General features: G+C 40.6%; 1 protein-coding gene across 10 annotated transcripts in view; it reads right to left on the bottom strand.

Annotated features, from left to right (window-relative positions):
- Nucleotides 1-402: 402 nt before the first annotated feature.
- Nucleotides 403-15702, bottom strand: part of CIT (citron rho-interacting serine/threonine kinase) — a 71504-nt gene continuing 56204 nt past the window's right edge. For 4 of the 10 annotated variants that reach the window (XM_085238284.1, XM_085238283.1, XM_085238291.1 and 1 more), the window contains 19 exons: nucleotides 15552-15659; nucleotides 14716-14878; nucleotides 14306-14470; nucleotides 13102-13239; nucleotides 12653-12833; nucleotides 12357-12448; nucleotides 12003-12107; nucleotides 10981-11150; nucleotides 9911-10003; nucleotides 9568-9703; nucleotides 8764-8903; nucleotides 7833-7925; nucleotides 5908-6016; nucleotides 5660-5788; nucleotides 4793-4873; nucleotides 4082-4160; nucleotides 3808-3987; nucleotides 2847-3180; nucleotides 403-2374 (listed from right to left, as the gene is read on the bottom strand). In XM_085238284.1, the coding sequence (XP_085094410.1) occupies nucleotides 2351-2374; nucleotides 2847-3180; nucleotides 3808-3987; nucleotides 4082-4160; nucleotides 4793-4873; nucleotides 5660-5788; nucleotides 5908-6016; nucleotides 7833-7925; nucleotides 8764-8903; nucleotides 9568-9703; nucleotides 9911-10003; nucleotides 10981-11150; nucleotides 12003-12107; nucleotides 12357-12448; nucleotides 12653-12833; nucleotides 13102-13239; nucleotides 14306-14470; nucleotides 14716-14878; nucleotides 15552-15659 (2520 nt within the window). In that variant the 3' untranslated portion in view covers nucleotides 403-2350. The remainder of the gene's footprint in view (nucleotides 2375-2846; nucleotides 3181-3807; nucleotides 3988-4081; nucleotides 4161-4792; nucleotides 4874-5659; nucleotides 5789-5907; nucleotides 6017-7832; nucleotides 7926-8763; nucleotides 8904-9567; nucleotides 9704-9910; nucleotides 10004-10980; nucleotides 11151-12002; nucleotides 12108-12356; nucleotides 12449-12652; nucleotides 12834-13101; nucleotides 13240-14305; nucleotides 14471-14715; nucleotides 14879-15551; nucleotides 15660-15702) is intronic. The other 6 variants (XM_085238288.1, XM_085238290.1, XM_085238287.1 and 3 more) reach the window with 5 other exon arrangements.

Here is a 15702-nt window from a genome sequence, read left to right as displayed (position 1 = left end):
TGCTAATCAGATGACGTTTTTTCATTCCAGCTCAAAATGTATGGGTCGTTTAGCAGGGCCACGTTCTTCTCCCTTATACTCACACGTGTCTTAGCTCTACTCACATCACTGGTTAAGTTTGTGAGGGCAGAATTTAGCTGTAGGTGTTCGCAGCTCACTGCTGCTATAGTAAAATGGTTGGACAAATCCATCTGTTGTCGTTCATATGAACATGCTTTGCTTTTGTGAAGCCACTTACGCTACTTGTTCAGGGATAACAACTATTCAAATGCTAAATAGTCAAGGTCAGCTCTTTGGTAAGCATCGATGCCTATAGATTACACAGCTTCTAATGCTGGGTGCAATATTGGGATGGCTTCGGGATGCTCTGTGTAGAAGGAAGCGTTCATTTCACCATGCCAGTCAAGATAGTTATTTGTTTTATTTGGTTATTGTTCAACAACAAAGTTCAATACTTTCCAGGTGGAGCTTTGAACTGTCCCTCTAATTCCCTCCCTTATCAATAATAAAAAGGTAATGAAGAAAATTCCTGTACTTTTAGATACCTAAAATCTCATTTATGCTAACAAGCTTCAGTTGCAATTTAACGTTACAATTATTTCTTCATGGGAGCTAGGAGGATTAAGCTGAGGCCCCTCCGGTGTCTGAAGATGGCTGTCCACAACCACCATTAAAACAAAAAAGCCAGTGTTGAAAAACACACAGTTTACAATAAAAAAGTAGAAACCAATTCAATTCCCTTTTTGTTACGAATATAAATTTTCTTGTAAATATGTACAGTCCTTTGAGCTATTTCTATAGCAGGAAGCATTTCACAAACAGGACACAAGAGATACGCTTTCAGGACTCAACAGGCCCATTTCTGAGGTCTTGAAGATCTTCCATGAGATGCAAAGATTTAAAGACTGATCTCAGCGACCTTTCAAAGTATTCAGACCAGGAGACAAAACTTTCAGCAAGTTTCCTGCCATATAATCTGATCTAAAATAACCCAACAGACAAGAGAACAGAATACAATATTCATGAAACTTGCCAAAGGACACTGACAAAGGACATTTGACTTCTTACGGATCTTTAGAACAGGTTAGCACGGGCTTGCAAGGGACTAGCAGAAGTTTAAGAGGATGGCCAAGGGAAGATTGGACGCAGTTTTGCTCTTTCCAGTTGTAAAGAACGTGGTTGTTCACTTAGGATGTCGCTATCGCAGACTGAATGGTCAAAACCTGCTTTGAAAATCATTTGCTCTCTGCTTCATGGTCACGGCAAAAGAGAATAGAAAGCAATAAATGGCTCAAGGTTAGATATGCAGAAGCAAAGGCCAAGGTGGTCAGTAACCGCTAAAGCTGTTCATTGTGAGTATCCTCTTGTGCAGTGACAGTTGGCTCTTATTGTATGACAAGCTACAGGTCACAGGGAGGGCCCAGCTCTGTGCTGCTTTTCTCTCTGGGGAAGGTCCTCTTGGGATCTGAGCTGAGATGCAGAGAGAACACGTGTGACTGTAATTCTTGTCATAGAATAAGGCTCGTTAACTCTTCTTCGCCAAATTGCCAGAGTAATTAACAGTTATTTTGCAGCGTAATCTAGAGGTTTCAGTTAATTTACAAGTGAGGTACAATACACTACTCAGCAAAGCAACCTAAAAGGAGAGAGCAGCCAGTGATGGTGCAGCAGCATGCAGTGAACTGTCATGCAGAAGACCTGGATAAAGTCTTAACACCCCAGTAGCTTATAGATAATGCACTTTGTCTTGGAGTAGGGCACACGGGCTCATTTAAAGCAGGGTTCTTCCCTCCCCAACAGAGCTGCTCTAGAGCAATTTTAGTGAGAACAAAATAACTCTCAAAAGTGGCAGGTGAATAGATTTATCAAAAGTAATTTGTGTGTGCGTGTTCTGTAGAGAATATCCAATCACACTTTCTTTTGAAAGACTCGGTCACCTTGGCCTTTCTGGTTCCAGGCCATCAGGAATTCCCAGCACATCTCAGAACTATGATCAATTATCTGGTAAGGGGTGCTAACCACATTGAAGACCTGGGGTGGGACTCCAGTCCCATTTAATTTCCTTGATGAAGTACTAGGGACTATAGTGAATACAAAAAGTTCATGAACTGCTTGAAAGAGTAACAGTAGTACAAAGTGCAAAAACAGGAGTGCAGGAAAGTGCAGAGAAATTAACTGAGATGCGAACAATCTTCAAAAGCATCACATCTCCTGATATGAAGCTAGCTTTGGCCCAGAAATGCTGTTTTGGTAACTGGGCAGCAGACGTATGGAGTGCATATAACTCAGTATATTTCCTTTTTTTTTTTTTTCCTGCAGGTCAAGGTGAGTAACTTTGTCTAGCTGAGACTTACACTGAAGACTGGTCCCAGACCTGGCAGGGAAATAAAATGACAGTTACACAATGCATGTATTGTTTCTACAGAAGCACAGGTGCCAAAAGCAGTACGTCACCTAACCACTGCTGCTACAACTGAGTGCTGCATGTCTGCTTGCTTCCTGGTGGCATACTGCTTAAACCACTGGCAAAGGTAAGCATCAGCATCACACTGATCATGGCAGGCTCCCACTATCTCCCTCTCAAGCCCTCAGTGACTTGATTTCTATTAGTAAAACCTTCACTTTCATGTCTCAAGAACTTCAGCCTGTTCTCAAGTCAAGTTGCTTTTGCAGTTACAGAATTAATGCAAGGGAATGGTCAGGAAGTTACACAACTTCAAGTGCTCTGTGCTGCAATAGGAGCAGGGTGAGATCAGATTCGCTCTTACGCTTAACAGCACCACCAGCCCTTCCCAAGTCCACATCTTTTCATGAGATTAGAGAAGATCTCCAAGCTCCCCACTTACCTTGTTGACTTGAGCAAGAGGAGTTCTGGCACCACTCACAGGCATTCGTCCTCGGCTGCTTTCATCAAACAGTCTTCCAGGGGACCTTTCTCTGCGGGTGCTCAAAAGCCGGCCTGGAGATTTCTCCCTCTCCAGTGGTCGCCCAGGTGACTTGTCCCTCCGCAGCTCTGTCCTGCCCTCACGGTACCGATGGGGTGTGCTTGGTTCTCGAGGGTGGCTGGGACCTTCAGGTGGTCCTGGGCTCGACGCTACCCGCTTGGTTATGTGCTCGTTGTATGTGGGCGGACCTCTCTTGTTAGGGCTGCTGTCATTCAAAAATAATGGACGCGAACAGCTGAGCGACAAAAACCTCAGGTTACATTTCCTTTTAGCAAAAATGTAACTTTCCTGAAATCTCTAGTAGTGCTCACTTGAAAAATCAGACCTCCCTAAGCCGTGCTAAAAAGTGCAAAGATGGATCCATGAGGCCTAGGCCGGGCTAAGATAAGCTACGCATCCCAGTTTTTCAGTTTTCAGCAGCACTGTCAACTGTGGTATTTATGCACCTGTCTGAAAAAAGTACCGCTGCCCTACTGCACCCTGCCTCCCTGCACGCTCTCCTTTAACAGAAAGTTACTCTTGATTTAGAAAATCTGACAGTTGATATTTAGTATCACACCATTGCAGCCTAAACTTGCCCTGTTTTGAAGTCACAGTCAACATAAAACAGCTGAAGAGCTCAAAACATCCTTTACTTGTGTGCGTGGAAGAGATTCGCCACAGATTCCAACAGAGCTAATGTTTCCCAGTGCTCTGGATTTCAAAACATGAGGAACATTTCTTGTTTCACTCCAGCACTACAATAACTAACACTAGCCTCTGTCTCCAAGAATGGAGTGAGGGCAACAAACATTTAAGGGGGAAAGGATATCTGGAGTGAGTTTGCTTACACAAGGCCCATAACACACCGGCTTAGCCATACCTGCGTGTAGCAGAAGATCCTCTGTGGTGCTCATTGTTGGTCTCCTTCACCAGATTGCCCTTACAGCAAATCACCCTTAATTTATCTTGGTAGGAGGAGGCCAAGTAGATAGCTCCAGATGAAATTGCAGGCCCCAGATACCGTGGATTTGGGATCTCCAAGTGGGCTCGTGCAGGAGTTCTGGGTAAAATTGCAGGAAAAAGTATTTACAATGACAACACTGCACCATTTCCTGGCACGTGCTGTTCAAAAGAATGAAAAGAGAACAACTTACCCTAGAGAAGCCCGTGCCTGAATCTCTATCACTTCAAGGGAATTGAAGTGGGTCACAAACAGATAAGGCTCCCTATAGGCTGAAGGAACATCACAGAGGCAGGAGAAATACAATATAAAGTTATCTGTTAGAAACTTATTAAAGTGTTCTGTGAACGCAACAGAATACTGGGAAGCCCACTGGGAAAAGCTAGGAAGAGTACATTTTCTGTGATGTCTTATTACAAACAAAATTACTAAGTAGAGAGACAAGAGCTTTGAGAATTGCTGCTATAAAACCACCTGTATCCAAAGAAATTTTACTAACTGAAGTAATATGAATAAGGCATAAAAATGGGCTATTAACTGAACAAAATCCAGCGGGTAATGCAAAAGGCCTGAAGGAGCCACACTGAAATGATATATTCTTGACTATTTCAGGTATTTCCAAGCATCATCAAAAACTCCACTAGCCAGTTTAGTCACTGTCAAACTAAGAACATTAAGGGAATACATCACTTTAGTTTAGTCTGTCTCAACTGTTAACACCTCAGAAGGTCTGGCATTTGGATTTATAATGATATTCATCATGTGAAAATTGCCATAGTTTCTGGGAGAGCTGGGAGAGGGAAGAGGAAATGGAACTGCTGAGAGCAAAGAATACCTTTCCCACAAGTATGTTTCCTCATTTCAGTAACGTCCATAACCCCAGTGAACGTCCCCCTGCACCTACCAAAAGCTAAGGGTAAGCGATTCCATTTCAGGTCATCAGTCCTACTGCGTCTTCCATAGGAATCCACAAAGACACCAAACTCTGCCAAGGAAAGTAATGTCAAGTCATGAGCAGTTTTGAAGACACAAAGGATTCTGACAGGGATTTTTCCCAGTGAGAAAATGTACACCATCTTGCAAGTCCCACAGGTTGCCTTGACATTGTCTAGACTTACAGAGTACTTGGATACCAAAAGGTATTTGAATTCTAGGTCTCTTTGTACCAATTAAGGTAAGGTTATTATTCCATCTGTTTCTGCAGTTGGGAACACTATGCTACTCCTACTGTAAGACACTCAGAACTACTGCTAGTCGGTTTTTGAAGACTTCCTGTGCATTTCCATGACACTATCCTAAGGGGCCAATAAAAGCAGCTATAAAAAAAAGTAACACACAAGACATTTAAAAAGTCTCTTCTATCAAGAATTCCAAAGTTTGAAAACCCTTTAATGTTTTATCAGGATAATCAAACGCCTGTTTTACTGAACATTAACTACAATCCCTCCTGTCTGGGCAAAGAAAACTACCTGTGGTACTGAGCCACAGGTACAGAGAACTTTTAAGCCAGAAGCAAGCTGATCAGAAGCTCTGCAGAAAACTGGATCAGGAATAGATATTTTAGCACCAATTTTCTGCGTATCTTCACTGCTTAAATCACCAGCTGCAAGTCTTTCAGGGCTTTCAGATTCACTACTTCTAAGAAGTCTTTTGTTACCAGGCCCTAGGGAGTCAACTCTGTCCATCTTTCTCTCTCAGCAGCACCTTTGGTTAGTTCCCATACCAAGAACAGATGCAGTGCAACACCTGTACAACCACACAATACACTTACCATGAAAACACAGCAGATACTCCTCCCTCTGCCCTGTTGGGTTCACTTGGATGATGCTGACTGGGAAACTGTTAGTGGATGCAGCAAACACAGCAGAGGCCAAAGTGTGGTCATTTTTATCCAGGAACTCTGCGCAAAGAGAATGGAGAAAAACAGCTTGATCAGCACACCAACTTTTTTTCCCCTAAAGCAGTACTCCACAGAATCTGTGGAACCATTTGGTGCATTCCTCAGAAAATGCCTCCTACCCTCCAGTGTGTACTGCTTCATCTCAATTTCATAGAACTTGTTGGTTCCAATAATGATGCTGTAAGTGGTCAAATGGATACAGCTGCAAGGCTCTGAGGTTTCAATCTCCTGGAAAAGAGAAGGAATGCATAGACCAGTATTAGTTCCCTGTAATTCTAAACAGATGTTGCTTATTATGGAAGGTTACACAAGGGCTGCTCTGAAAGTAGTGCCTCCTATTTTATTAATTAACTCCCACAATATCAGAGGTGGATATTGGTGGCATAGCAGTAGAGGTTGAATCTTCTCACCAATATTCTGTTATATTTTGCTGCCGTTTGATAGATGGCAGCAGAGGGGCAGTCTGACAAAACAGCATCTGAAGCAAAGGTATAGGACTGAATTCCTCCATGTGAACAAAATGGCTCCTACTGACATTCATCGATGCTTGCTGAATGCTTGTGGAGATCAAACAGTGGATGTGAGCACAGTGAGGTGATAGGTGGTGTGTTTCAGCAGTTTATAAACACATAAAAATAATTTGTAAATAAATACAAGGCATTACTTTTTGAGCAACCTATGAGTATAGCCACATTTATAATGGAGAGAGACAGTAACCTCTCAGCATCATGGAAAAACACTCCTGTTTGAAGGGAAAGTTTTATTGGTTGGAAGTGATGCTTGAATTGAGACTTGCAAGTCAACTCATCTCCAGTTGCTAACCTCATTGAGAACCTCTTCCTTTTAGAAGGATATGTTATTCTGAAAGATATTCTGCTCTGTAGGTCAGTTTACTGGAATAGCAGGGAGTGGTTCTCTGCTTATTTGTAATAGCTCGCAGCCACACCAATGACTGCATGTCTGAAAAGCTGCCTGGAGATGATAACAACAACCCGTTTGGTTTCTCTATATCCTAAATTGTAGCAACCATGTCACATGTTTGTCTCCAGTCATAGATTTGATGTAGATTTCTGTAATCTCTATTGTCTATTGTTTATCCTAGTTTATCTGGAAATTTAGTTGACAGAACAGAAGAGCATATTCTGGGCTTGCTGCCATCTTGTTAAGATCTAAATTGAGTTGTCTGGATCAGCAAAGATGTTGAAGTTGAATGGCAGCATTTGCAGAGACCAGCAGCTGTACTTCTTCAGAGTTTTCTGTCAAGTGGCACTCTGTCATGAGCAGGAGTTGGTATCAGCTACAATGCTTGTACACATTCCAGGTTTGCTGGCATCCATACTGTGTGTGCCAAGATTTGTCCAACACATGCATCTCAACTCCCCAGGAGGCCAGCATCTGAATTACTGCATGTCTGCCTGGAAGTGGCTGGCTGAAGAAGAGTTGCAGAGATTCTGCTTTTCACATATGCACACGACAGAGGAAAGCATTGCATGCTCCAGAACCATGCAGTATTAATGGTGCAGGTGGAGATGGCTACATACACTGGAAGTATATGCACAGCCATGTGAGATTTGTATCTTACTGCCTTGTTGGCTGTATTTATCAGCTGCTTATCCTGTGATGGGATAATACCAAATAAACTTTGACCTGCATTGGAACAGTAAACAAGTTATTTAATTGCAAAGAGAGAATTCATTTGCTGAGGATTTCTCCAAAGACAACCAAAGGGAGGGAACACTGATGGGTATGTAAGAAAAAAGCCTTCCTTAGGTAAATAAACACAGGTATGGGTACAGCTGGGTCCAGTATCTCAAAAACCTCAATTCTGTTCTCTGTCTGTCAACATATGCCAAACCTCATCACAGGAAATTGCTCTGTGCTCTCACTTTACTCTGCGCACATAGCGATTTTCTATCACTTCTGTTGGCAAACAAACGTTCTTATGCATGCAAAAAAAAGTTTAAGATGTTTGCTCCAGAACAACGCAAAGCCTTAGTGCAGTGTAGGAATTACCTCAGCTACTGAAAGGAATTTCTAAGCTTACCTTTCTGATACAGAACTTGCTCAAGCTCTCATTGTATCGCAGAACAACCACTTTATTGGGCATGGCTGCACAGATGCAAAGACCATTCTCAACCTGTAAGGAGGATTACAGCCATAGGTTAGGGTGATAATAAAGTAAATTCTAATGTTGAATGTGTGGAACAGATCCAAAGACCTTTCAACACAAAAGGAAATTTGCAGAGATAAGCAAGTCCATTTTTAGTAGGGTAGTTATAGAGCAAAGTAGTGAAAGGATAACAAGCCTCTTCAGATTCTCAAAGGAATATAAATTTGAACTGTTTCTATGATGCCCTTCATACTTAGAACACATCAGAAGCTTTTTATTAAAATCAGTAAGAAACTGACATGAGTTAAGTTTAATTTTAACCCCTCAAACTGCTACCTTAAAAATCACTTTGAACTGAATGATGTTCAGCTTGTTATCAGAGTGCTGCGCAGAATTAATTGTTAATGAGAACTTTTGTTGTGGTTAAATGTTCCAAATTGACCCTAGGAATTAGCATAAATATCAAGTGTTATCAAAGAAGTAAATGTGCTAGCTTGGAAACCATTACATGACATTTGAGAACAAACAGTGGATGGAATTCACCAACTATAAATCTTAAAGCTGAAGCAAACTCTGAGGAGACAGCTACGCTGTGCTTTGATGTATTTCTTATTATACAGCAGTTTAGGTTATACCATCATGTCACCCTGACTGAATTAATTCATATCTGTAGTAGATTCTCCATCCCATCTCCAGCTCAGTCTCTCTTTTCCACCTATACTGCTTTTATTTGAAGAAAAAAGATTTTAAACAAGAATGCAGACCTTGGATTTGTTGCCAGTGAAATAAAGATGCTGATTTGATTAATATCAAACTCGGTAGAGCCTAAAGGGTGCTCTGGGAGCAGGAGGGAGCTGTGTCCTACCTTGCCAGCAGCAAAAAGATGACATCCTTTGACAGCCTCAAAAACGTTTGGTGAGATATCAGGCTGGGCTGGAAGGTGAGACTGGGCTAGAGATTGCTTCACCTTTTTTACATCAACAAGACACAAAGCCCTTTCTTCTCCTGCAGACAAAAATGGTTACATTTTGTCAAGGGAAAACTCCTTGTTCCCTGCAAGTCTTTTTTGTTACCTAAGCAGCAGCTTATCATTACAGGCTGTTACTGTGGAAACAGTCACAATGTACCATGTAGAATTCATTTCATATTATTCCTATTAAAAGTAAAATAGAAAACTTATCTAAAAAAAAAAAAAAACAACCACCACAAAACAGGTAGTAAATCCAGTGGGAAAACAATTCTCTCTGTGGATTAATAGTGTTGCTAACGTCAAGTAGGTCATCACTAAAAGCAGCCTCCTTAGTGCACTATCCAAAATTAACCAGAAAGTTTTCTTTTACCCTTAAGAACGTCCTTAAGAAGAACTCTTCTGTGCCAACATAACTGGCAATGAGTTTCCAAGTGCTGCAATAAACAGTATTACAGACCATGCCCGATTCCTCTCACATGAAAGTTTAACTAAGCCTTCAATAACATACTCATTTATGGGAAAACACCAGACAGCATGGTGTTAGCCACTGTTCCTGATGACACACCAGTTTTAAACAAATAAACACAATTCTGTAATTAATCTAAAGGAAAGCCTGGGCCCTTGGTACCTGCACGGCAAGTTTCCAAAGCAATCAGCAGGAGGTTACTGCAGCACACATGATAACATACAGACCCCTACCTGCTATCATGAGTAGCTTCTCCAGATCCTTGATGAGGTGAATTTGGAACACAGCACCCACTCCTGGGATGTGCGTTAAGGAATTCTTTAATACATTCAGGGCATAGAGACCTTCCTCTGCACCCACCAGTACAACCTACAGAGACAGCAGAAAAAAAAAAACTGCACTGTATGAGGAGAACATGGAATGCCCCAAGAGCAAGTTTGGATGAGTGTTTACCAGAAGATGTAATGAAAAGGACAAAAAAAGCAAACCAATAACCAAGTACACAATTACACACATTGCTGTGAAGGCACAGTTTTCATGAGTGAACTATCCAGTATTCAGTAAGGTTCAACTGACCATTGTCATTACCTGGTCACTGAAGGGCATTGTGCAATTTATATCCAAACGGTCCTCACCCTCTAGCTTCAGCAGGGAGTTCCCAAGCAACTTCTGTAAATAACAGAAAGAACTTTTTTGTTATTGCTAAGTTAATCTTCCTCTGCTTCTCCAATGTATTTTAAACAATGCAAAATCATGGTTTCAGATGGGATAAAAGTTTAGTATAGATTTTCTTTTCTGATAAAGCTAAATGTTGCAGGGATCTCTCCTACAAAAGAATTAGTAAACTTTCAGCTGCCTGAAATGCAGTCAGAAATTGATCACAATTAACCTAAACTTGTGTACAATTTATTGTTATCCCTATAATTCCCAATTCCCTCCATCTCTTGCAGTGAAGCAGGATTTTTTTTTTTCCAGAAGGATAAAGACGTCCAAATGTCAGTGAGAGCATCTATTTTCTCAGAGACGAAAGAAATGTTAGCACGAGAGATGACTTCCTCCTAATCCGATATTCATTACTTCCAGAGCCAACGTTTTAATATGAAATGCCATAGAATCATGTCTCCCTTCATCAGAAAATAGATTTATCAGCACAGCAATGACAAAAGGCTATCCAAAGTCATAAAAACTCAATTCAACCTTTTATCCTTATCAGGAATAAAGCTAAAAGTAAAACACAAACACACTCCTTTCTGCTACAAAACAAAAAGAAACCCCAGTTCTTTAGGAAAGAGCTCTTTGGTTTTTTTCTTTCTTTCTTTCAAGACTTGCTCATTCCATATGGCACGCTATAAGATAAGATTTAAATCATGATTTAGACTGCTCTTTCTTCCTTTGCTGTATGCTGGAATTGCAGAGATACAATTTTTGAGTCCTCTTACTGCACTCCCAAGCCTAAAGAAGGGTGTTATAATATAAAGGACCAGTCTCACAATGAATTAGTTCCTGGTACTCATATTGCATGTCTTAAGGCAGAAATAAGAACTTACCTTCAGTTAAACCTCAGTATGTCAAATACCAAAAAATAATTTTTCAAAACTCTGCTCCCTCCCAGAATAGTTATTATTAAATGAAACTTTTATACTCACAGCATCAGCCTCAGCTTTTTCTCTGGAAACTCTCCCACCTGCCACTATTGATTCCAGTGCTGTGACCCAGCGCTGTTTGTCAGGGAAGCTGGGTGCTAACAGGTAGAGTGTTCTACCAGGCCAGCAAGTGGTGTGTGGATGAGACTCCAATTTTAGGATATATGGCACATCTGAGATGTTGTATAGATAGAATAAGACTTAGATTAGATTTTGGCATATTGTCAATGGACTTAAATCAACACCTTTCAGTGTTATTGGAGAGAAGTTGTATTTAGCATGATGTATTACCACAGCAATTTATACAGAGGTTTCTCCTTTTACAGGTCCTGCACAGGCTAGTCTCCTAAAGCTAAATATTGGCTAGATGTATACAATCCATACATACAGTGCTGTCTCTATAATAAGTAAGAATCATTTCTTGTCTTTTATTCAAAAGAAATAACATTATGGGGAAAAAAGAACAGCCATTCAGCTAGTTTTTTCCTGTACTGTTCAAGAAGTATCTGTAAAAATTGGTTGTGGAAACCTTTGTTTTTAACAATCTGAAGCCTTTAATGTTTAAATCAAGACATACATAATCTTTTCATCAGTTCTATTCAATACATACAAATTAAAACATTAACATTTTTTAATAATAAGAGACTGTATACACCCACAGTATTTCTAAGTTAACGACTTTCTGGTTAGAGCACAATAGTGACACATATTACAGAACTTCACACTTCATAATGAGTATTGATCAAAGAAATGTAAAGTAGGTTTGCTTTTAAGTATGCTACAAAATGCTAATATTTACTTCCATTTGGCTTGATGATTATCTTATTCACAGTTCAACTACCATGACAGAAGTAACTCCCTGTGTGTAACCAAATCTAACCAAACCTATTCACTTAATTCAGAGAGGTAACCTCGGAATTGAACAGTTACAGAATGAAAGTTCAAGGGAAAAAAATCTGTTTAGCCAAACAGAATACAACTGATGGCAAATCAGATGAAATCCATTTGACCTCATTGATTCTCACCTGTCTTTGCTGTATTGGAAAGTTCAGTAGCTCCTACAGCTCCATGAACAGTTACATCCCCATCAGGAAGGCAGAGCTCAAATTCCTCCAGAGGCCTCTGTCCGGCTGCAGAGAGAATGGGGAGATGGATTAAGAAAGGACAAAGAAACAGAGAAGAAAGTAACTGATAGCAAAATGAAGTGGATACAAACTGGATATTTCACAGCTGGATTGTGATAACACAACAGCAAATAAAACCATTAAAGACTAAAAAAAACACAACTACATTGCCTTATTAGAGAAGATTTAGCTAAATTAGGTATGGCTACAGCAAGCAATCTTTAGGCCTTGTTCTTCCTAGAAATGCTAAGTTACCTTCTCTTGCTTCTGCATCATAAATGAGCACTTTTGTTCCTTCCAGGACAATATACTTCCTGTCCCAGCCCTGTTGCCCACGTTTATTATTCCTGAAGAAAATAAGCACAAATCCACGTTGGATTTCCTACTTGGATTATGAACAAAATAAACATGCAAATTTTAAAAGAGATTTAATTGGTACAAGAAGTTGTAATGAACATATCCAATTAATCACATCATAAGAGCCAGGATAATACACAGAACTGTCCCAAATGTTTCAGCACCTGATACGGCACCAAGCACCATGTTTATACCTTGGCACTTTCATCCACCCTTCAAGACGTAGACTGCTGCTTGGCTCTTTCAGCTGCAGACCAGGAGAATTCATTTTATCCCGGCAGAACGCTTCAGAGAAATGCGTGGCATATTCTGCTGGCAGTCCACAAGTAGCTGGCAAGCAAGTTGAGCATTTTGGGTGACACATCACTTGGCATTCTGACAAAAAGACAGAGAAAAACTTCTGTAAAATGATGAAAAAAGCATTACAGTTGCCTCAACTCCTAATGCACAAATCCCTAATGCAGCTTTTATAAGAATCTCCTTCTATTCTGCATCAGATGTTTTCTAAAGTAGAATGTTCGCCCAAGAAATTTCAGTCTTCACGCTTGGTCATTCATTCAACCTTCACTGAAAAGCAATTCTAGGCAGCTGATGCTTCTTCATTCTCGTCACGTTACAGCACAGGCACACACTCTGCTCTTACCAAGACATTTAGATGCCTGCCGTCCAAAGTGCACAGTATCCAGACACACTGCACATTTTGTTGCTCTCATATTTAGCCCCACATTAAAACGATGTGGGATATTATGATGCATTCGCTCTTTCAGGCGCCGACTGTACTCTGGAAGGGACAAAAATCTATTCTTAGAATGCATATTGTGACAGGGATGACAATGACAGTAGGTTTTGATATTTTAAAGCCAAGGTGACTGCATATTTCTATCCCTGATGGACAAGGACACTGCCTATTTTCCTTTGCAGCCTGCAATCTTAAGCTACCTCAGTAATTACCTTCTACAGTTGCACAGAAGATGCCACTTGAAAACAGACTGTAGAGCTGACATTGCTATTGTGGTGTAGCAAGATTATGCTGAACAATCCAACCAAATTTCAAGTCTGGACTTACCTCCAATTCCTAAAGATGTGCTGGACTAATCACAATTTTGCTTATAGGTAACAAACTCTCCAGCACCTATACTGTTGTAATCAATACATCACAGATCTTTTCCCTTTTTATGCCTTCGTACTAACCACCAGTGGCAGTATATCTCAAAGCATACCTAAAACAGAACCTGTTAGTGGTTCTATTCTGTATTTTTGGTCGTTAATGAACAAAGTCAATCCTTCAAAGCATATTCTTTCACTGATAATCATCATTCTTTTCCCCAAACATTATCTGCTACTGAGGATACCTTTCTATGCTCATGCTACTCATCCTTATAGCACCCTGTCCTTCCCCACCTACCTGTGATGGCAAGACCAGTATGTGATTTTGGCTTGTCCCATCTTTTCCCACCTTCAACTGAAGACTGGGAGGTTTTAGTTTGAGGTCTCCCTGTTTGACATTCATTCTTGAACACTAGTTAGATAAATATAAAAGAGCAGAACCCTTAACCTGTTCACTTTTTCTGATGACCCCGTCACTTCCATTCTCAAAGCTATGGAAGGGCATTACAGGTATTACAGTTGATCTTAGCCAGAAGGCTGAGAAACAATATCCCCTTTTCTAGATAAGTGGTTATCTATATCTTTGAACTGGTATCTTCCTTTTATGCCTAACCAAATCATCTCCTATTACCAAAAATACTTGGGGGGGGAGGGAGGAGGGGGAGAGAGGAAGAGAGAGAGAGAGAGATCACACCTAAATAGATGAAAACATACAACAGAGAGGTTCATCAAGAACCTACCCTCTGGTGTGGAGGATTCCTTCCTGCGACTGGAGGGTGGAGCTAGCAGACTGATTGGGGTAGGCTGATGCTCTGGTGAGCGGACTATGGCAGACATGATGATCTGCTGCCTGGCTGTGGCTGGAGTGGATGGATGAGGGTGGTCTGATATTTTCCGATGAGCAGCTACAGATGAGATAAATACCACTCATTAACATAACCAACATGAAGCACTAGCTCATAGCAGTGGTTCTATGTGACCATTCAATGGTTACAACCAGCAGAAAAACGTGTAGCCTTCCTGCATCTTCTCTGCAGTAGGTTAGAATTTAAACAACACATTACTGCTACAGTGACACACAATTAAAGGCATGTATTCAGACCAAAAAATGTGCGCCGCCTCCAGATTCACCTTTTCTGTTAACTCCTACCTTCCTCACGAGCAGATCTGAGCTCAATGCGTGTTTTCTGTAGAGCCTCCTCCAGCTCAGCAGAACGAGCTTTCTCCTTCTCCAGTGCCACTTTCAGCTCATTGTATTGCAGGGGAACCTGTGTGGGTAAAGAAGGGTCCTCTTTCCGCCGACTAAACAGGCCCTAGCAACAGAAACACACAGACAACTCCTAACTCCTAGTAAGAGATGGCTTAAACTAGGCAAAGTGAAACTAGCTAGTGGCAGTCCGGCCAGAGGGCCTAATGGTAATTCTGATATAAGTAAGGATGGATTTTTAGTTCATATTGGCACTGGAGAGAAAATGTTGAGATATGGATTAATTTAAAGGGGGGCATACGTTACCTGCTAGTACTCACATGCTGAGTTTCCGAAAGCATCTAAACAGAGGATCTCAAAATATGTGGTTAAAATTAATTTAAATTACTTAATTCAATATGACAGAACTGTTTATGACAAAGATGTGACACAAGTCACATCACCTGACTAATCAATCCTATGCTAAAAGACAGCCACTCTAGATACACCATATGTTCATACACACAAACATACTTACTGTTAAAAGGAAAAAAAAGCATGGTTAAAGCTCTGTATTCCTACAACAACCTAATTGACTTGTAGCTACTGGGTTGGGAATAATAAGGTAATGGATAGGCCACATGAAAAACTTTCTGCCTAGCAAAGCTTATCCTTATTAACTTGGAATGCTCAAATGCTACACATAAAAAAAGATAAAACAGAAAATTTTGAAAACACAGCACATAGCTATATAGAAAGCCACCATTTAGTTCTATGACTCTCAAACCTCCTTCACCCACCTTTTTCTTTTTTGCTGGTTGGTCCATCTTTGCTTGCAGGAAATCAATGAGTTTGGTTTGCTGAGAAATAGTGCCCTCCATTTTCACTTTTTCATGGGAATAGAGAACCTTTGAACCACACAAAGATGTAAGAAATTTCATCTGAATAGCA

The sequence above is a fragment of the Meleagris gallopavo genome, chromosome 17, assembly GCF_905368555.1.
Source record: "Meleagris gallopavo chromosome 17, MGAL_WU_HG_1.1, whole genome shotgun sequence".
In the NCBI taxonomy this organism is placed as follows: domain Eukaryota; kingdom Metazoa; phylum Chordata; class Aves; order Galliformes; family Phasianidae; genus Meleagris; species Meleagris gallopavo.
This window is presented reverse-complemented; position numbering and strand designations above follow the sequence as displayed.